General features: G+C 42.0%; 1 protein-coding gene across 16 annotated transcripts in view; it reads right to left on the reverse strand.

Moving 5' to 3' along the window:
* The window catches only part of EXOC4 (exocyst complex component 4), a 404,931-nt gene that overhangs the window by 249,959 nt on the left and 131,936 nt on the right, over positions 1 to 23,036 (reverse strand). For 10 of the 16 annotated variants that reach the window (XM_075142380.1, XM_075142401.1, XM_075142411.1 and 7 more), the window contains exon 10: positions 21,847 to 22,017. The exons of 4 other annotated variants lie outside the window; for them this stretch is intronic. In XM_075142380.1, coding sequence (XP_074998481.1) covers positions 21,847 to 22,017 — 171 coding nt within the window. Of the gene's footprint in view, positions 1 to 2,567; positions 2,740 to 21,846; positions 22,018 to 22,070; positions 22,213 to 23,036 lie in introns of those variants that run through there. 2 more of the 16 variants (XM_075142497.1, XM_075142487.1) reach the window with 2 other exon arrangements.

Raw genomic sequence — 23,036 nt, forward strand, 5'->3', positions numbered from 1 at the left:
GGCCTGACCACTCTGTCAGTAAAGAAATTTCTCCTAATGTCCAATCTAAACCTCCCCTGGTGCAACTTGAGGCCATTTCCTCTCGTCCTATCGCTTGTTACTTGGGAGAAGAGACCAACCCCCACCTCGCTCCAACCTCCTTTCAGGTAGTTGTAGAGCGCGATGAGGTCTCCCCTCAGCCTCCTCTTCTCCAGGCTGAACACCCCCAGTTCCCTCAGCCGCTCCCCATCAGACTTGTGCTCCAGGCCCTTCACCAGCTTCGTTGCCCTCCTCTGGACACGCTCCAGCACCTCCATGTCCTTCTTGTCGTGAGGGGCCCAGAACTGAACACAGGATTCGAGGTGCGGCCTCACCAGTGCCCAGTACAGGGGCACGATCACCTCCCTGCTCCTGCTGGCCACACCAGTTCTGATACAGGCCAGGATGCCGTTGGCCTTCTTGGCCACCTGAGCACACTGCCGGCTCATGTTCAGCCGGCTGTCGACCAGCACCCCCAGGTCCTTTTCCTCCGGGCAGCTTTCCAGCCACTCTTCCCCAAGCCCGTAGCGTTGCCTGGGGTTGTTGTGGCCCAAGTGCAGGACCCGGCACTTGGCCTTGTTGAACCTCATACATTGGCCTCGGCCCATCGATCCAGCCTGTCCAGGTCCCTCTGCAGAGCCTTCCTACCCTCCAGCAGATCAACACTCCCGCCCAGCTTGGTGTCGTCTGTAAACTTACATTGAACTAAAGCTTAAATTCCACAAATGAGAGACCTTAAATGGGCTCTTAAAGATGCAGGAAGCTAAAGACGGTGCCCTGCCTCACCAAGCTCATAACCTCGGTTTAATGGTGAAATGCCACAATAAATAACACAAAGTAATGGGAAAATGAGCGGATCTCGCATGAGCCGAGTGACCCGTGCAGACTGCGGAGAGATTCTGCACATGCTGCAACGTCGATGATTTTGCAGAAGTTTCCTTTCCAGCGGATCTCTGGTGAATCCCCTCTGCTCCCAAAGAGCACGCCAAGGGTGCACCCGTGTGGGGTACACGGGGAGCTGAAGATGATCAGCTGGATTGCATCAAGTCTGTGTATGCCTGATGAAGTTTAATGGAAAATGAAATAATCTTTTCAGGTATCAAATAGCTTTAGACACCTGTAGCAAGAGTCTGTCTTCATTTCTGTAATACACGCTTGTGAATCTACAGTAAATTTAAATGTCTAAATGAATTTCTTAGACATGTCAGATTACAAAAGTCCCATTAGGACTAATGTGGGAAAAATTAATACAGACTAGAGCAGATTTTTTTTCCTGCAAGCTGTTTAAATTACTTGCTATAAACATGAAGATTTTTTAAAAAAAAAAGATTTCTAAATCATTTCCATGTTAGTACTCACAGGCCTTGATCCCACCAACAATTAGGCATACGGACATGTGATTAGTCAAAATTACTTTCATACATTTAGTGACATTTTTACAGTATGTGGACATATGGCAATATTAAGAGATTAAAATCTGTCAATATTTTTAATACAAACTTGTCTCTAAGAAAAGGAGGGAGTAAAAACCTTGAAGGTTTTGATTACCACATACAGCTAATACTGAAAATTAAAAAAGCCATTAGCCCTTTTGAAACCCAGCGCCATTTTATTCAGCCTCCATCTATCGTATTCCTCTTTAAGGGCACTTCTAAGCTCAAAATCAACATAGTCAGGATTTTCTAATGATGCCAGTTTAATGTCACACCTCCTGATAAAAGTTGAGATTATTTTAACCTGTGTGTCTTCCCACGATATATCACTATCTTTCTTCCCTTTTTTCCCTGGGTAACTTCAATACCCAAACAGAATGGTCACTGGATGTAGAACATCTATTTTTTTATTGTTGCTAAAAATGCACATGGTAAAAGAAAGCTCAGAGTATAATCACACCGCGTGCAGAGAAAAGACCTACTAGACCATTGCTTCTAAGGAAAATGCAGTTGCAGCAACTGCATAATACATAACACATCCTCCTCTTCAGAAACGGGGTGCAGAAGTAGAAGGAGAAAGCTCCTTTGGACGTCAGAAGAATTAGCTCCAGACACACATGGAAATTCCATTTAGGATAAGAATCGGTGACAGGAAACAGCCAGGAGGGACTATTTGTACTGAAATACAAGCCATTAACTTGAGCCAAGCTAACAGCAAATGACTGCACCGGCAACTGCTGGCTGCAGATAATTAGTTTAGAACCTATTTTAACATGAATATTTTATCGTGCAGCACAAAACTCGTTATGGAGAAGAATTAGAGAGCCAGGACGTCTGGAAACACTGGAGAGGTGATCTGTCAGGTCCCTGTAAAGAGCCTTCCTGGAGAAAGCAAGTTTAGTGATTCAGCGAGACTGGATTTCATTAAAGCTACAACAATCCATTAAGAACGTATCTGCTGGCAAGCTCAGGAGTGCAGGTAACTGACTGTATTTTAATGACTTAACTGTGTGCTGCCGTACACACAGAGCAGCGTTTGCAGAATCACCCCAGCCCGTACCTTCCTCGGAGACGTGGTGCTCGTTTTCGTCATGAGCAGCTGAAACATTCAGTAAATTCTTCCTGGTATATTTAACAATTTGCTCCTTTTCTACAGTGGAGCTACATGTCCCGGTACACGAAAACTGGGCTGGTGCATTAAAACCTGTCCCCTATAAGCACAGTAAGGATACCCAACTGCTGGGCAAGAGGAACGTTAAAAAGGTGGCTTGAATGCATATTTGGTACACTGGTTGGAAAGAGAACAAAAAAAAGTTAATTTCATGGGATTTCTCTTTTTTCCAGCAGACAGAAAATTAAATACAGATCCCCAAGACCTTGAGTATGCTCAGTCATAAAGAATGTCTTGGTTAGCTAAAAATACAGTATTTTCAGTATGTAACTGAAACTGTTCTTCTAGCTGGAACTGAACAGAAAAGCTGAGGCTTTTAAATAAAATAAGAGGTAACAAAGTAAATGCACACGTTTGAATTTTTCCATTCCACGTGCAGTCACTTGGGAAGAAAGGCCCTCACAAAATAATTGTGTAGACATAGCAAAAGCGAATCTTTTCTGATTTGTCCTGAAGTCGTTACCTATTACATTCAACTCCTAAAACTGCCTTCATCATTTGGAACACCATCCAATATACATTAAAAACTGTCTCATACAGACGAGTATCTGCCGCACGCAGGTAGCATCTGTGGCATGATTTAAACACCAGCCACAAGCAGTCCTGGAAAGCAGAAACTAGAACTTCAGATCTCCAGCACGTCTTCCCTTGGGTTATAAAACATTGCACACCTCTCTCTCATTGCAATTCGGATACCAGAACAAAACCTAAGAAATATAATACAGTGCCAAAACTACAGATTATTGTAAAATCACACATGATGTTACTTAAAGGAAAAAAAAAAGTTAAATATGAGATATGGGATATATATATAAAAAAATCCCTACTAAGACAGGAACCAGATCACGTCCCAATGCTCAACATCTTGTACCAGTGCAACACCTGCAACACTCTGTTGTAACAGCACCAGCATGGAGAACCTAGCTGCTAGTGTTAGCAAACAACATATATTTGGCAGAAACTGGCCTATGTTTTACCTCCGCTTGTTTCGAAGACTTTCCAGATCAAGCTTCCTTTGGGTCCAAGGATAAGGACTTGGGGGGCTCTTGTTCTAGTCAAGGTAACCTGTCCATCCCAATTCTAAACCTGGTTCCACAAAGGAAAACCCATTTAGACAAGAAACAAAACAGATCTAGAGAAGAACTGGAATCCAAAAAATTGAGGTTTGGTGCTACTCATCTCAGTAACAGACGATATAAATGCATCTCAACCATATTCACCCATGACAGCTATTGGCAGAAGACGCTTAGCTCCGGTTTACTCTATATATTACACTTCATTCAACAAAAATACAGTTCCTCACAGCTTCAGCATTTAAGCTGACTCACAAAATAAATATCCTCCATTGAGGAACGACAAGAAATAAAAATTTTAAAAAAAGATAACAGAAAAGTAGCACCACAGGGGACTGTGGGTGATCACTAGAAAAGATTTTTAGTTGCCAGCGTAAACAGTTGTGATGATGAAGATGGGAGGAACTCTCCTAGGGAAAAGATGAAGCAAAGAGCTTATATCCTACTCAGGTTGTTCTCTTTCTCTGGAGCACCTAAACACGTTGCTGGATCTAGCAACCCGGGTGTAAATGCAAGGTTTTGCACCCACAGGCTCCTTATTTCAGAACCCAAATACTCACTTTCTCTACAAGTGAATACCAAAGAAGGTGGCAGGAAGTTCTATCAACATTCATTTAATTCAGTCGCATCAAACTCTTATCTGTGTGGAAGATACAATTCCTGCACAGAGTAAAAGACACTGGGGAGACATGAGAATTACAGCTGGTTAATGCAGCGGTTTACATCTGCCCTGCTGAATTGGGTAAATTGTTCTTGCCTCAAGGAGACCTCAGCTGCATGGATCATGGAAAGTTCCCATTCAAAAATCCCTACCAAAATGTCAACCAAAGCTTTATAGTTATCACAGCTGTCTCTGGAGAACTTGAAAAAGTCCTGCTCCCTACTATACGGAGCCTTGGAGCATCACTCAAAACAATCAAGATCACCCAGCCGCACAATCATTTTAAAAGAAGCTGATGAAATTCTTTCTGGCTATATGAGTGTGGAAAAGTAAATATGGCAAGCGTACCTAAAGACACTTAAAATCCGTTCCATCACGGCAGCACTTATCCCTAAGGTATGGGTAAAAACGCAAGCAATTGTGGGCAGGATCTAACACCGAATGAGTAGGTGCGTAGTTAAAACGTGAGTGATGAACATGGAAGGATTTTTGCAAAGCTGGATGGTACCGTTATCACCAGCTATCAATGGAAGAGTTTAAAAAGACAGTCCTAAAAACATGAAACAGCTATGCCATCCCCATAATATCACAGGAACAACCTATATGCATGAGAAAAGTAACCCACGGAAAGCAGCAGGAGACAGAGCAGTATGTTGATAACAGAATAAAAAAAGAGAGGAGACATCTACAGGTCTTCCTATCTGGCGCAGATCTATAAGCACCAGAAAACATAGTTAACTGAAGAAAAGTAGCCCAAAATTGTATCCTTTGACTCAGGCCTTTAAAGATTAGGAGTCACACTAGCTGAAACTACACACTGTGCATCTGCTTTTTACACCACCGGACAGCTTATGTATAAGCTAGATCTGACCCCGTAGCAGTGAGGAAGGCCCCAAACATAGAAGGAATCATCCTACAGGCATTGCAGAAGAACGTTTTATTTAAGTACAAATGGTGGGTTGGCCAGAACTGTTCAAAAGACGTGATGAACCAGCACTAGCCTCATGTATTTGCTTATTGACATCTGGGGAGGCACGTACGGACACGGGAGTGTTTTAACATTACCCCCTCTTTACTCAGCGCTCCGCCAATAAGAGTTATTGGCAAGCCCAGTAAAACGTAATGAGGGTCTATACTTACTCCATGACCTTGCTATTGGATAAGTATTCCAACAACTAACTGTAAAGCAACTATATATCTTTATATCATCCAAAGCAGTAACACAACTGCTTGAAAACAAGATGAAATAAAAAAAAGATGTTAAATATACCTATATACACATACATCATTTTATATATTATATTTATATTTTAAAAAAACTCACCTTAACAGAATAAAGCTATGGCAAATCATTCATAGAGTGTATTTTCTTTGCTTTTTTGTTATTCAAAACCGTAAATGTTATTCATCACATCATTCTTTCTGAACCATGAAGACATACGTAATCCAGTTTGCGGTACTACTTTTAAAGACAATCAACCTGCTTTAATTCCATCTTCTTACAGAAGCTGAATCAAACCAGAAATTATTTTGTCTTTTTGCAGACAAGAAAGTGTATGGAGCCCATCCCACCCCCACTAACGATGTATTGGAAACGCTTGTTCCTGGATTACTGACATGCTCGTTAAATCCATTTGTTTATTTTTTTTTCTTCTTCTAGTAATTACTATAACAACAGTAAGTCACATAAAACTTCAGTCTTTACCACTGCAATCCTGTTTCGCTGCTGTACTTATTTTGGTGTATCTCTTGGGTAAATTCAGTGACTGAAAATCAGCTTGACTACAGGTGGTAGAAACCAAAAGAGTCACCATATGGAGATCCATATGCTCTGGCACTATATCAGCCTGTGACAGAATACTGGGATAAGATCGCAGAACAACCGAGGGACGCTGCATTACTTCTTTCTCCGACTGACCTCCAGTATTTCAATTTTAATCCCATGCTACAGAAAGCATTCAAAATACTGGATAAGACATCAAGTGTAGAGGAGCCAATTTTTCCTCTTTCACTAATGTGAAAGCTCCGGAGCTGGGCAGAGAGTGACAGAGCCAAACCATGAAGGATTTTAATACGCTGTTAGCGGTAAGCACTTACACGGTCCCTTTGCAACAATACTACACAGATACCGGCTCCTAGACCTCAGACTTGCTGCTATGAACAGCCACGATAAAGTCACCACAACTCATGAAACGGGTCCAACTTCGCAAGCTCCCACCTCGCTCTTACGTACCAGCTAACAGAGGAATATGACTATGCGGAAGAGTTGGCACAGTGCTTGGACAAAGATCCTGCACAAAAATTTGTGCCTAACTGTAATACAACACATTGAAACTCAAAATAGGAACTAAACTCGCTTGCTTGGGCTTAACACATCAATGGTTTTCATGCATCTCACTTTAATCTCAAACAGGCATTTAACAGGAACCTTTTTCACAGCTAAAAAACTTTCAGACAAAGCTCGGCTTCAGATCCCCTCGCTTTTATCATTGGTACAGGCAGAATAAGAAAGCACAGAATGAAGCACAAGATTTATCCCCCTAATAACCTAAATCTGATCTCCATGTTCTTTCATATCGCTAAACGCAAAGATAACTAAAACATGCTCCTCCAGAAAAATAAACTGGGAAGATAACAGAGCATTTTTTTAAAGACTTCAACCCAGCGGATCAATATCCTGTTGCTTAAGAAAAGGAATGTAAAAAAGACGGGGCTTTAATTTCCATTTCAAGAACGGGGTTCAACATCACCTACCATTCAGCAACAGCTAAAGTGCCTTTTAATTTTGTCCTCGTGCCAAAGCATTCAGAGAACAACAACCAAAAGGACAAAGCCAAAGTTCAAAGATTCAAGACACAAAGCAGAGCGGCAGCTCTTGTACAGACGGGACACCGAGCTGTAACCTCATTTAATTTGTTGTAAGGAGATGTATTCAGAAATTCCTGAAAATGGCAAAGAAAAAAAAGAAAAATGAAACAGGCACTCAGAAATCAAGATGTTGGAATCAGAGAATTTAGGGAAACAGCTTTCACTCAAAGGGGTAATGAGTGTTTGGTAGAAATCACTAAGATAGGTCATTGTGCCAAAAATCGTTTTGCAAGAAATCCATTTATGCACATGTTGAAAGGATTAGAGAGATGGGGGTGAAAGAAGAGAAAACAAAGAGACACTGGTTTTTCAGGTCACTCGAGGTTTAAGAAATTGCCGCTGGTCCTGAAATGAACTGAATAGTTGATATCATCCTATATTCTTACCTGACCACAGACATGAGTTTGTACTCAGTTTTTCCCCAAGTACCATATTTGGGGCAACAGAATAGAAACAAGGAAGAAAAGCATATGATAGCTGCTGACTTTTCCTACACGGCTGCTTTCAGTAGCTGCATACAAAATAGCTCTTAGATTACTGATGGGTAGTGTCATCTGATTCCTTCAAGACAGCAATACCAAATCCTACTGAATCCTTTGGGAAAGGCTTCTTAATTATGTGCTAAGCCAGGGAAGTCCGTCCTTTTGCATCCATTCACTGCCTGTCGGATCAGATATATCCGGGGATCTTCCTCCAGCAGTGGAGGCTGCCTTGCAAGGTGGCACTGGACTATCCTCCTCCTCCTCCCTCTGCTAGTAACCTGGGGTATAGGCTAATCCTTGCCTGGGAAACTCAGACCCTAGATGAGCGGCAACATGCTGGAGCAAGAGAGAGGAATGCTACAAGGTGGAATGAAGAGCGAAAACAGAGTCTCCCTTCAGTTCAATCCTCGTCCACTCTTCAGGCAAAAAGCCTACAAAGGAAGACGCAGAAGGCAGGAACCTTTACAAAGAAAAATTGAATAAACAAGTGTCAGAGAAAGCAAGCAGGAACTGTCCATAACCGCACAGTAATTGACCCCAAAATGAAGGATTTTGTACCTGACAAAGTATGGAAGCAGTTTAACCCATGCGGAGATGCTGTGGGTTTTGCACGATCCACCATGAATTCTGGACAAGACACTCGGATGACGTGGATCAGGACATATCCGAGACAGCTAAAAGAGTCAGGCTATACAATACAGCCTTTGGTACTGCACATAAATGAAGGAAAAATCCTCTCCGCTCCTTCTTTTATTATTCTGTAAAATTGACTTAACATTAAGACACTTTACACAAGGCTTACACTGACTATTAGGAATATTTCTATAACACTTCAAAAGCCCTTATATGAGGACAGCATTTAACAGGAAAGCGTTTTGTTAACTTTCAGTTTTGTTAACTTATGAAGCTGGAAATGGTCTAGAGAAAACAGGGGTAGTTAGCATAATATATGGGAACTCGGAGACTAAACACATTTAAGAAGAGAGATGAGAAAACCAGATTATAACCAGGAGGATGAAAAAACCTAACTAAATCGTGCCTGTGTTAAGGAGATTGTACTGTTTGCAAAAAGCCTTGGGAATTTTCGGTAATAAACACAACTTCAACTCAGCAATTAAAAAAAAGTGTTTATAAAAATAAAGCTGTTCTTAAACTCACAATGTTCCTTCAACAGTTTCCTTAGGGAGCAGAGATGTAATTGTGTATAAACAACTGAAATTACTCTTGTTTGTAAATTGTGTCATTGTTTTTCATTTCCCTCTGTGGCGGTTCTAGGAAAATATCAGCAACAATTCATTGGTAAATGAATTGTCCCAAAACCTGATATTTTTTTGCACTATAGGTGGATATCATAAGAAAAAGGTAGTGTTGTTTTGTTTTTAATCTATAAGCATGATGCAGCTTACAAAGAAGAAATGTATCAGAATGCCACTCATTTATGATTTAGAAGCCAGAAAACTTATATAAGGATTCTGGGTTCAATTAAAGCCTTAGACAAAGACGTACCAACACATTATTTATCCTCAAAGAACAATCTTCCTCTGGTAGCAGTGATTTTCATACAACTACAACTCCATAACACCTCACAATGTGAAAGATATAAAATACATGCTGAGAAAGGAAAACACGACACATCTGTCCTGAGGTGATCCCTCTGTGCTCAGTTACACTTATTTTTATGCCTTCCAGACTCCACTACAGCCTTAAAACCGCCGATAAACCCAAACCTAAGCTAATTTTAGAACCAGACATGAACTCTGTAGCTATAACCTGCCTTTGTATCTGTTGAGCTCCGGTATGAAGTTTTCACCTGTAGATGCTGCTATGGCCATTTGGAAGATTCTCCCGAATTATAACGTCCATTCAGTTTTGCAAGAAGCTTCTGTGATTCACCTTCACTGTGGATGTTGAGACCAAAGGCTTTCCATGTCACCAGAGACTTCAGAGGATAAAGCAGGCTCTGCCACCCTTGTATACTTTATATTCCACTTAGCCCACCTCTGTTAAGCACCGCAAGTTTTCAAACACAAGGTCTCCTTCCGTCATCCCTTTTCTCATTTTCTTCCAGCTGCCCAGTGCTGCTAAGCCAGAGCTGCAATTCATCTGCTTCTTCAGATGGAAGAATTCAGAGGCAAGAGACGCTGAACCCTGACAAATCCCATCCCAGGTAGTACACTATTTGAATGTGATTTTGAATATATCCTACAAACAGACCAAAAAAGAGAAAAGCACAGGAGGAAACAAGGGACTGAGCTTATTCTTAAAGAGTGGTGTCTTTGACAAGCGACTACGTCAGCACTGGAAGGAAGCCACCAGGGTAAAGAAGCCACCAGGGCTTTCTGGTTTAAGGACTCCAGTTAACTCCAGGACTTGCTAATGAAGACTGCATGCAGGAATTAGTTGTTTCCAACACATGCGTGCTCTTGTTCTTTGTTGTTTTTGTTAAGATGGAGCCTGCATTTTCTTTTTTTTTTTTTTATTTTCACATTGTCTTTTGAGGGTCTAGCTAGGAAATCAGACCATGGGCCAGGTGGGCTCTTGGGAAGACAACAGTGCCCTGGCAGGACCCTGGTGCCAGAAGCAAGATGTTAACCTTTAACCGGGTCTGATGACAGCTAAAGAGGATGGAAGCACCTTATAGCTGCCTTCATAACTGGTTAAAGGTTAACTGTAACTCCCCTCGACAGCGCAGATCTGCCACTGACAAATACCATATGACAGTCTTTTTTCTTCACTTTAACAAGGCTTGCATGGTCTGTCATTAATTAAGTCTAATGCCAGTGAAGTCCATGGCAGTACTGACTCAATTATAACACTAAAAGTTGGACAGAAACTCTTGAGAAAGCACTGCATGCAGAAGCTGAGGGAGGAATCGGGGAAAATATGCCTTTGCAACTCAGCAAGGTATTGCTCAACTTCAGCTAGAAAGAGCCTGGTCTTTAGTGCAGAAAATGCATTACAAACCCCTTTGCCCGATGCTTGTTCCGTCACTGAGTTTTAAATGCACACGCATATCTTTATATGCTTTTTATATATATATCTTTGTATATAATTCTAGCATAAATATATTTTTCCCAGCGTGAGGAAATGTAGAGGTTTACATAGGCATTTAATCTGGTGCTTGGCTAGCTTCGTTCTGTCACTTCTGACTCCTGTTATGCTACCGGACACCACTGCTGGTTAACTTGCAATTTCAGCAAATTACTAATAAATTATCAGAACGCTCCTTGCACTGGACTGGAACCTTTTGTGCTTACAGTTAAATAAAAATGCCAAATCGAGGAAAAGCAAATTATTCTTTAAAGGAGATGTGGTGGGCCCACAGGTAGGCAAGTGCGTCCTCTGAATTCAATAGGGCACTGAAAAATTTGATCAATAACAGCAGTCATAAGATTTTATGATCATATTTTGCACTTACGCTTGTAATCCACAAAAACCATTTTCAGTTTTTTGTTCTATGCAATATTATGTCCAAGAACATTCACTGGCTATTGTAGGTAGGGGGGGATATTTGATCTGTACATGCACAGAGCAACGCATAATTTTTGACAAAGAAATGCAAGACACAGGCTGTGTGTCTGTGAGCATATGCATGGTTGGAGGCATCACTGTTGGGTTCCAGAGCCAGGGTCCTCCCAGCGCTTCTGCACCCACCTGAGCATCCCTTGTGCTTCCGAAATCACTTGCTCCTGCCAAAACATGCTTTCTGCTGAATTGTGGAAGCTCTTGTCTGTCCTCTGAGCCCATACAAGTAACGATGGGAAGGCTGGACTAGAAACCCAAAAGCTTCACCTTGTACCTTGAGAGCAAAGTGTTAATCACCCCGAAACAAATTCACACATAACCCACAGTTTGTAAATATGACCGGACCACTTTGGGTCAAAGTGCGTTCAAGACTTGGGGGAATTGAGCAAGGTAGAGATGCAGGTAGAGAGCTGAGGGAAAAGGGAAGAAATAGAGGCAATAATCAAGCAAAATCCAGGTTAATGATGCAGTGAAGATTTATCCCAGGGATAAAACAGGCAGTGCTCTGACACGTGGTTCTCTGCACTAAACAGTTCATACTCCCTCCTTCCTTAATGATTTCCCACCTTCCCAATCTTCACAGTCTTAAATACCAATTCTTAAACACTTTGTCTCATTAACATTGAGGGCCTAAGCTATTAAAATGACAAATGCTTCAGCCTAAAACGAGGTTTCTGCTCCAGTCCTGACAGAGTGTGTGTTAAACAAAAATAGAGAATATGTGCACGTGTTAATGCAATTCAATAGCACGAGGATAAAAACCAGCAGAGAAAACAGTTACGAGCCCTTGATTAAGGCCCGCGTTAACCTACCAGGCCCCATCAAAAACCCCGTTGATGAGTAGCTATTTGGCCACACACAGAGCTGTGACTTCCATCCACTTTAATAATCAGGGAGTCGGATTTACTGTTAATGTGACATTGATGAACCGAAATGACAGTTCAAGCTTGATTAAAATTAGCCACAGCTCTTCAGCACAGGACAAACCAAAAGGGCTTGACATATAACTCGCAGCTCAGATACTTCCAAAGCAAAAAGAAGAGGGCAAGGCAAAGGACAACGTGGGGGGAAAGCAGCAGAAGGCTGCTAAAGAAAGCCAACAAAGGATATTCTCCAATTAAATCTAGGGTCCTTCAATGAGGCTCATCATCTCAAATCTTCTTCCCACTGCTCAATTCATCTATTTTTGATTTGTCCGCATGCTCCTACAAAAACTAAACCATTCCACGTTTTCTCTCTTTAAATCTGCTTTCCAGAAACACAGGGAAATTCTCCCCAGCTTGGTCCCACCTGCCAGACATTGCTTTCCCCTCTGCTCTCTACCCATTCTCCTGCCCACACTCCAGCGAGAGCCAGCATGCCACCTGGACGGCATGTAACGTGTTCATTAAGTGATGTATTGCCTGAACTCCATTTGAAGGTCTCTCACCTCTTAACACATGTCTCTCTTTGTCCAAATCCCTAAATTAACAGACAAAAGAGTCTAAGTTAAAATGTTAACATAGAAGGTGGGCACCTGCCTCGTACCCACATTTATAGCTCCTAGGGACTTCACTGGGCATCAGCACTGAGCTTTAGTAACCCAAGACTGAAAGTACAAGGCACGAAGACTTATCAGAAGCTCCAAAGCAAGCCAGCACTACATCTGAAAACAGGACAGAGCAGTTCTGCTTGAGAATTAGAAAATACAATTATGAAGTTAAATATGCCAACCCCAGCCCTTCAAAATCAGACTTCTAACAGTAAACCCTGTTTCTAAAGGAAAACACATACTGGCTCACCAAAACTGCCTGAAGGACATTCACAGGAATGCTAAAGAAAAATTTAAGGAAAAATACCAAAACACACAACTGCTCAGGCCTGGATTCTGTTCACTAAAACATTTCCATAAGGTTTAAATTTAGTACGGCCACTCATGTACTCTCATCATAAAGTTCATCTCCACAAACACCAGCCCTGTCCACACTGAAGTTCTGCGAATGCTGCAGTTACTTATTCACGGGATAATAGTCTTGTTAAAAACCCAATGCTAACATCTCAGAACATATAGCATTTGTACAGCAGTCAAAAGCAATCTCCCAGATTTTGTTTCCAGCTGTGAATTAGTTGAAATGGCCCTAACCTTCTGTAGTTACATTACTTGTTCCTTTTATAAACAAAATATTCTTCCATTCATGATATAATTTCCTAGATTATCCATTATTAAAATTCCCCTCTCAAAAATGAATTTACATCTGAATTATCTCATTACTTCTGAACAAGCCAATTATTGCCTCTAGTGAACAAAATAATTAGACTTGTGCTCACTGCATTCAAGATCTTCAACAGTCCCAGTGTAATCACAGTCCCAGAACACAGAAGTACGTAATGCAAAAGATACAAACTTACAGAACAAGTGCATATAGAGCAAGTAAATGGAGCAGCTTTTTTCTCCTGAACATTGTTTACCAAATGAATAGGTTAATTTTTTGTACATATACACTCACATATTGAGTGCACAACGCAAACCAGAAATTTAAACTCTACTCATCAGTCAGGATTGATAGCAGCAAATAACTTAATCTAATTTGTTTCTCCACAGCCGGAGTCAGAAGCCTTCTCCCTGACATTTCCTCTGCGCTACGCTGTGTTACCACAAATACCATAAAACGCTGCCTGAAGATGGGAAATGTTTCCTAGAGGTCGGTGAGGGAATTCATTTGTAGTGCACTAGATTTTAAACTGTATTTATAGCAGAGAACGCAGAATAACATTTAAAAGTTTCCTCCAATAGCCTGATACCTTCTCCTATGGATGGTTGGTATTGTCAGCAAGTCTTTAAGCATCTATTTTCACTACAGTATTAATACAAACGCTTCAGTACAGGATTTCTATTTCCAGGCTTTGCACCGCAATGAAATACAACTGTAGCTTTCCCTTGCTCAAATATCCTTTACAAATACAGAATTAGATCTTAAGCTCACGGGAGCTTGTTAAATCAAGCTACTGAACACAGCATCTGCCTGCCTGGGTATTGGTGAAGCTCCAAGTTCTAGTATTCAGCTGCCTTGCCCACACTGAATGCTGGGCGGAGGTACAAGGGGTACGGGGGCTACCCGTACTTACTCTAAAGTACGTACCCTAAAGTCCAACGTGAAGCCGGAATCAGCTGGAAACAGAATCAATCCTCAAGTCCGAGTCCAATGTTTTACCCGAGCAACCAACTTTCCCACCCCGACAAAAGCTTTGCGTTTGGCTCTTTCTTAGATCTTTGGCCATGTAGATATATTATTTAGAAAGAAGACGATTCTCTATGGACTTTGATGTTTTTACAAGTCTTTATGCTTTCAGGATTCCTGCATTCTCTGGGTCTTAAAAAAATGGAGAATGTCATGGCAACCTGAACACAAAACAAGACATCAACACGGGTGTCACCTACCTCTTTCCATTTTTTTTTTACTATTATTAGCTTTGAAAACCTCTCAATAAGCCCTTGAACTTTGCTGTTTGGAAATCAATTGACACCCCAACTATGAAATACGATCGCTCTATCACCCTGATTACTTTCTTACATTCCTTCCCCTGCACATGTCAGCTTTAGCATGCTTTTAACAGCTAATACATCACCAACCTGTAGGGTCAGAGGCTAATGCTTGATAATATGTGAAAACAGGGTTTCCCAGCTGCTTTCAGGTGATATAAATCACCAGTTCCAAGCTCTAGCGGTTCTTGCAATATCTGTTACTAAAAGCAGGCCAGTATAGATGTGAGGTGAGCAGAGTCACAATGGCAATTAGTGATATACATATTTATGGTCCCAGTTCATCTGACACACCTGGGACAGAAACAAATCTGGTTTACAATCTGTGGCACACACAACAGAGTTGTTTCTTTGCACTGAATGCTGTCAATGAAAAAAAACAAACAAACCAGGGCTTCCCAGCAAAGTCCCTCCTGTATTCATTGCCATAAGAGTGTATACTTCTAAACACACCTTTCCATAACCTTCAAGCTATGTAAACAATATGTCTTTTAATACCAATTTGACTCCAACACTGGACTCCACGAGTCCTTTTTGACAAAGGAGCTGAAGTGGAACTAAGTAACACCTTTGTACTTGTCACAGCAATTTACATAAGAATAAAATGGAGGCAGATACTTAAAGAGCAAAGCAGGTGGAGAAAAACATCACTGGAAGTTCAGCATCTAAGAACAATTATACCCTGCAACCCACGTCAACATTATGTAGAGGTGAGCAAGGTGGACCAAAAGGCAAATATTCAAAGGTGGATGGAACAAGATGTTACCAATGGACAGGTCAATATTCTTTTGAATTTACTGCAAGATAAAACACAGATGATCTTGTGCATTTTCTTTATTTTTTTTTTTTTTTTTAAAAAAAAAAAGCTGGGGGGAGAGTACTTACAGGTAATAAAGAACTGGAAGTCAAAACAACAGGTACACAGCTGTTTTCTAGATCTGCAAAATCTTTCTGGCTTAAAAACAATGCCTACACCGCTGCAGTAACAAGAGTGCAGTGATTTAGAAACCCCACTTTCAACCAAGCATCAGTGGAAGATCAGCTCCAAATAGAAAACTTCTACAAGCTGCAAAACTCATCTGGAAACAGTCAAAATGAGTCTGTGCTAAGGTCTGTAATATCAGCACCTGATGACTACCAGTGCCTTAATTTAAGGGATATTAGAACTGCTAGAATGGTCCAATTAAGTATGCTCACCCATTTTTTCCATCTGTAAACCAGGGATAACGTTATCTTGGCTTTGCAAACTTTTGTGATGCACTTTGCTGAAAATTATCATCTATCCTAATTCATAGGATAGATAATTGAGTATCAAGAGCAAAAGTAAAGATGACTGTGAGAAGTTCCAGTTTATCTGAACTGGGCAGAGCACCTGGGTTACCAGAATGAGGTATCTCCTAAAGAGGCAAGAACACAAGTGGTAGAGAAATACATGACAGGACTTGCCATGAAAACATGTGTCCACCGCTTATCTAAATACTGGGGAGAAGTATAAAACATCCTCTGTATCTCCTGTCTGAAGGAGTGTCCTTTTCCCAGAGGAGGACAAGAGGGACTTTCATGCTTAGCTCCCCTATAAGTGACCCTGAAGGCGTAACAAGAGGGATGCTGGAGGAGCCTGGCTCACAATTTCATTAATGATTTGCAAAGCTTCTCTGCCAGCTGTCAGAATGAATACACAGCTTTAACCTCAATAAATTCTGATGCAAAAAGATTAATTTTTATCTTTTGTATATAAGTTAACAAGCAGAGAAAATCAGATACCCCACATCTGCTTCTGGGGCCTCTTGGATACTTCAGTGATTCCCTGCATTAGATACAGCAGAACTTTCTCCTGCCACTAAGCATTAACAGCACAGTAGACAACATACTGGAGTATAATAAAACAACGCAACCCTCATTTATCAGCTGGATGAGAAGCTGTCAAGGCAATCAGCTGAATAAGATGACCCATCAAGAAAGTCTGAGAAACAGAAGATGAAGAGGTTTGGGGTTCTTGCCCTTCAGTTAGAAATGATGCACTGCTCAAGCTACAGTAAAGATGATTATAAGTGAAGAGAATTGGAAGGAAAGCTTTACCTCTCCTCCCTTCACCCTCTCCCCAGCACTACCAGAGTGTTTGACAGGACTTGGTGGTCTTACTTTTCTTTTCTGCCAAGCGAGGTTTGAACTTCTCTCCTTCACTTCTGCAGTGGCCCTGTCCTCCTCTATACGATCCAAGCTATACTGCACATGCAGTCTAATGTATCATGTTTCTCAATTTTTTTTTTTAAATTAATGAGCTATTGCAAATGGAAAATGAAAAGCAAAGTCGCCTTTTCTTTTTGGAAGGGCGATCCAATAACACTGACAGTACCAGATGGCTGTCTCCTGAGAAAGCCAGACAAAGCAAATGCATCCATAAATGTCCAGAATGTCAGATGCAGGCATCAAATAGAAAAGGTCCAAGCAAATACATACAGCTCTTGCTTCTCAGAAACCAGGAACATGTGCTAGTCCTGTCGAAGAAAAGATTTTTTTTTTTTCCCCCTCTCCAATACCCTGAAATTTCCGAGCAGAGCTGAAAACACTGAGGTGTCTTGCTCTCACCAGGGAAATAATTTTCCGCAGCTGATTTGATCTGTGAAAACATTAACCTAACAGCAGCAGCTGTGCTCAAAAAGCAAAGGACTTCTCTGAAATAGCACAGCACCGATCGTCTCGCAGGCAAGTCCTGTTAGAAAGCCTACAAAACCCAAACGGCTGTTAATTTGATGTCTGGAGAAAAGCAAAGATCATGGTCAACCAGTGAATCAAAGTGTCAGTTCTGGGGTATTTACTGGGAGCAGAAAACAGCACGGCCAAAACACATGCGGTTTCCTCCCCACCACCTACGTGGATTAGGTTATTTTTAAATGCTTCTGTTAAGGTGCTCCTGACAGCTGTGTTCAGAGTTCAGCACTAGCTGAAATAATTACAGACAAAGGCTGGAGCCTGCATTACTGCTATCTGAACCATCTTTGCCCTACGGCTTAGTTTGCTGTGAACATATATATTTTTCTGGTATGTTTTCCTGAATAATCCCTAACAGCAATATCCGATCAATTTAATTCAAAACCACCTTGTTGGAAGAAATCTGGTTATGGCTGCGTCTAAGGTCACTTATTTGAGAAGAGCAGAACAGACCCCAGAAGATGCGAAAGGCTTCACAGCACTCGTGCTTTGTGACCAACCAGCTCTGCAGACAGCCTGATTCCACACCAACCCAGCAGCCCCCTCTTCTCCTCCCTCGCCCTAAAATAACTATTTCTTTTTTGTCTTCACTTCTCTCCTGTGAGTGCTGGCAAAACCTTAAGTAAATGCATATTTATGTATTTTATATAAAACTTGTTAATTAAGTAAAAGAGCCATAAAGTTATCCTCCATTTTTAGCTAATTCCTACGGAAAGCAAGGCTGATGCAATTCTGTTTGTCGAGGCACCGCAGTCTCCTAATCCTATCAGTACCCCCCAAGGACTTTCAGGCCCCCAAAAATGTAGCAGAGATGCAGAGACCTCCAGGATACGAAGTTGCTAGAAGTTTCACAAAAGACTGGAAGGTGGAGGCAAGGGACCTCTGATGAACATGCCAGCTGAAGGAAACACTCTTGATTCATCCCCTCCTTCTTCCCAAGAGGCAAGGCAGGGCATTTCTGTTGACGACTGCTAAAGGCAGCATTATGGACCTTTGCTCCAAGCCCATGTTTCCATGTTGGTGATGAGCAGTAGATTTGTCAGTCAAAACATCACGCACCATTCAGTTAACTCAAAAACTCATAGCTGTATCCTCTCTATCCCTTATGAAGATACTTCCCTTCAGTATCTTAGGAGAGTACACCCTGTTTCCCTCTATAATCCTCAGTCTCATGTATTTGAATTAATGTATATACCTTAGAAATTCAGGTGAAAATTATTCAACTCTTTCTTTTGCTTTACCGCTCGGTGAATTCACTCAGTGAAATTCAGAGACTGTACCTGTATGTCCGAAAAGATCAGGCACCACAACTGGAGGGAAGATATTCTCCCCTCATTTCTACAGCAACCGAGGGCTCAGCCTAACCCGAACACAAACATCACAGCATAAGAGGTGTTTTGTGACATTTCTGATACACTGAGGAAAAATGGCAGTAATTTAAAGTAAAATAAGTCAGTTAAGTGACTTTGAAAGTCAGATTCCGCTTTTAAAAAAGAAAAAAACAAAAAAGACAAAAAGTACGCATCCAAATTTTCAGGACTTGTTCGCTTTCTCCAAGTGATGATTTTCAAAGCACTGGAAAGAAGTTCCTAACCAGGGACTGGCTGATCCAAAAAGGAAGAAAAAAACAACAACAAAAAAAGGTGACAGAAAATATCTCTGTGCAAGAATAACTATTAAAGGAAAGTTGCATTTTGTCCTAATGCACGATGTTCTTTGAAGACAGTTGCCTTTGCTCTCAATATGCTATCTGTTGTATCGCTTTACATTTCTCCCGTGTCCGTCCATCTGTTCTGCTGATCGACCTCCAGAGACCAACTTTCCTGGCTGCTCTCCCAAAGACAGCCACGGCACAAGCCACCCAGCCAAGGAGCTAACTGGGGCTAAGCGGTGATAATGGGAGCACACGGCTCCAGCACTGCTTCTGGTCGGCATCAGGTGAACTGAAAACACAAGGGACTAAATTAAACCTCAGAGGGGCTGCGTCCCATCCTCCTTACCCCCAAAACCACAACCCATATTCTAGACAACAGCCTTTGTCAAAAAGACACTTATCCACCTGACATCCAAGTAAGGGGAAAAATACAACTCTACATCCAGTTAAAACAAACGTTACTATCTGGTATTTTTAATCCTTGACACCCAGCAGCTTGTTTTGTTATTAACATAGGTATTTATACTCTCTGCAAGGGAACGTCTTTGCAGGCAGTCATTAAAAAAGGTCTAGCCTGTATGGCACTGTAATTGTGTTACAACAGTTCATTCCCATCTGCTTATTTAACTTGCATTAAAGGAAAAAGAAAGCCTTTCTGGAACTAATGTTTTCTGCCTGCATTCAGTGCTAGTTATATTTTTATTTGTTCACGCTGCAATTTGAGTATACAAAGATTATAGTTTCACTTAAACCCTGTCCAACTGTGGCCCAAGTTTGCTTAGAAGTTATAGGTCACTCTTGAACCAGTCTTCAACCAGTGGCCCAAAAACCATAGATCTAGATCCACTTACCCTATTTTTGTTGACATCAAGAGGAGCTGCATAATAAAAGGAATAGCACTGCCAAATTAATGAATAAAATGTCTGTATCAATACTCAGAAAATGATGAAATTACAAACAGCATCTGTGAGGACTATTTCTTTACATTACAGATAGCTGTAACCACCAAGATGACGCTCTTAAGAACATTCAGAAATGCATCTGCTAGTGACACGAGAGAGGAAATAAAGCAAACCAGAATCTAGTGATGTGCAGTAATCTGAAAATAATTAAAATGAATAGGCAACTGTGGTGGGTTGACCCTGGCTGGACGCCAGGTGCCCTCCAAGCCGCTCTATCACTCCCCTTCCTCAGCGGGACAGGGGACAGAAAATACAACGAAAGGCTCGTGGGTCGAGATAAGGACAGGGAGATCACTCACCAATTACCATCACGGGCAAAACAGACACAACTTGGGGAAAATTAGTTTAATTTATTACCAATCAAATCAGAGTAGGAGAATGAGAAACAAAACCACATCTAAAAACACCTTCCCCCCACCCCTCCTTTCTTCCCGGGCTCGACCTCACTCCCGAATTCTCTCCCTCCTTCCCTCCAGCAGCGCAGGGGGATGGAGAATGGGGGTTGAGGTCAGCCCATCACACGTTGTCTCTGCTGCTCCTTCCTCTTCAGGGGGAGGACTCCTCACACTCTTCCCCTGCTCTGGTGTGGGGTCCCACTCACGGGAGACAGTCCTCCACAAACTTCTCCAATGTGGGTCCTTCCCATGGGCTGCAGTTCTTCATGAACTGCTCCAGCGTGGGTCTCTTCCACGGGGTGCAGTCCTTCAGGAACAGACTGCTCCAGCGTGGGTCCCCACGGGGTCACAAGTCCTGCCAGCAAACCTGCTCCAGCGTGAGCTCCTCTCTCCACAGCTCCTGCCAGAAGCCTGCTCCAGCACGGGCTTCCCATGGGATCACAGCCTCTGTTGGGCACCCTCCTGCTCTGGCGTGGGGTCCTCCATGGGCTGCAGGTGGATATCTGCTCCGCCATGGACCTCCACGGGCTGCAGGTGGATATCTGCTCCACCGTGGACCTCCACGGGCTGCAGGGGGATCTCTGCTCCGGCTCCTGGAGCACCTCCTGCCCCTCCTTCTTCACTGACCTTGGGGTCTGCAGGGCCGTTTCTCTCACACATTCTCATTCCTCTCTCCGGCTGCGGTTCCTGGTGTTGCACAGCAACTTTTCCCCCTTCTTAAATACGTTATCCCAGAGGTGCTACCACTGTCGCTGATAGGCTTAGCCTTGACCAGCGGTGGGTCCATCTCGGAGCCGGCTGGCATTGGCTCTATCGGACATGGGGGAAGCTTCCAGCAGCTTCTCACAGAAGCCACCCCTGTAGCCCCCCCGCTACCAAAACCTTGCCACGCAAAGCCAACACAGCAACTTTATAAAAGGTTAACATTAAGGCTACTTAAGGTTAGAAATAACAGAAGCATCTTTTAAAACACAGAAATGGACTGGCATTTAGTCCTGTCAACTTCTCAAACAAGCTAAGGAAAATAGATGATGAGAAGATGACGTCTCATTTGCCCAAATCTCCAGAAGAACTGGCTGTTTTCTGACACGCTGCCTCTCCATCTAACATGAGTGATGGTACTTGAAATGTGAAAAATGTTTTCAATATCAAGGTCTACACTGAGAAGTACTTATGCAAAACTCGGCAAAGCTTTAACAGTCCTGTTCTTTGGTAAACTCCGATCCCTACTCATGTTGCCTACAAATACGGACGTACTGTCGCTGGTTTTGTCACTTAGACATGCTGAACCAGTTCAACTAAGAGAAAATGAGACTATTTCTATTCCTTCTGAACACCAACACAACCTCTATTAACTTCTAATCTGTTTTACCTGGGCAAATCTGCCAAAAGCCATGGTGCTGTGCAGGTATCGCTGACAGCGTAAGCAGAAAGCAATGGGCTTCCAGAGGTTTGGTTAACAGGATTGCTCCTGCTTGTTTCCCCAGCGGCACCAGGATGACAAATGTTAAAAAGTTCTGCTCGTACAAAGTCACACGCCATCCTAGAAAATTATAGCATAGCTTCAGTATCAATAGCAGAGCCCGCAGCTCAATAAACTATGCCAGCAACTAATTGAAGGTTCAAGCAGGATCAACACAGCCTCATTCTCTTACTCACAGTCACATCAGGGCGTGCAGAAGACTGGATGTTAGCCAGCGGGTACTAACCGAGGAGGGCGTGTAGGGAGGACTAATACCTACGAGGCAAAACAGAAGTCTCTCCACTGACTTTATATTATGCTTACACATGTTCCTGCAAACTTTGCTAGTTAGAAAATAAAAAAGGAAAATAAAAGAAAAGCTTATTAACAAACATAGTAAGCAAGGCAATACTGGAAAACAGTTTGGAAGTCAAGCACAGTAATTTTCTCTAGGTAAATCTTTCAAATTAAATCCCTGCTGTGCTCTCCATGGGAACACCAGCCACTGGACACTGAGTGCACTGTATACGGCTATTTTCCAATTAAAAAAATTCCATGTATCTAAGAAGAAAGGGGAAAAAGTGAAGTTAAAACACTTCCATCCTTTCATTTTCTGCATAAGCATGATCAGAAAGCATTAAGTGGGTTAAAACACATTAGATAACTGTAATAATCTGCACTCAGGGTGCAGAGTAATGGAGTCTTGCATCAAGGCCTGGAATTAACCTGCTTAATTTCACTGGTATTACATCCACCACATTCATCCCCTCGTTCTGCTTCATAACTGCGTCATTAACTTCCTATATAGACAATCCAACCTATCACTGCAACTTGCCACTTTTTCATCAAAATGTATTATAATTTGCTTATCCACTGCCATTTGCATCAACTTCCTATTAAAACGAAGAGAAAGAGGTTTCAATCTTCTTTCCCCACATTTAATTCAATTGTATGGCATTACTTAGTTTTAATGACTCTTCGCAGTGCGTAAGACATGGTTTGTGGTTGTTTTAGACTAATTCAGAAGCTCCAACACCCAGTAAGGGAAAAAGGACTGAAAAAAGAAAAAACAAAGCATTTTCTGTTCTGTGAATAAAGTA

This window comes from Calonectris borealis, chromosome 1 (genome assembly GCF_964195595.1).
Source record: "Calonectris borealis chromosome 1, bCalBor7.hap1.2, whole genome shotgun sequence".
Taxonomy (NCBI): Eukaryota; Metazoa; Chordata; class Aves; order Procellariiformes; family Procellariidae; genus Calonectris; species Calonectris borealis.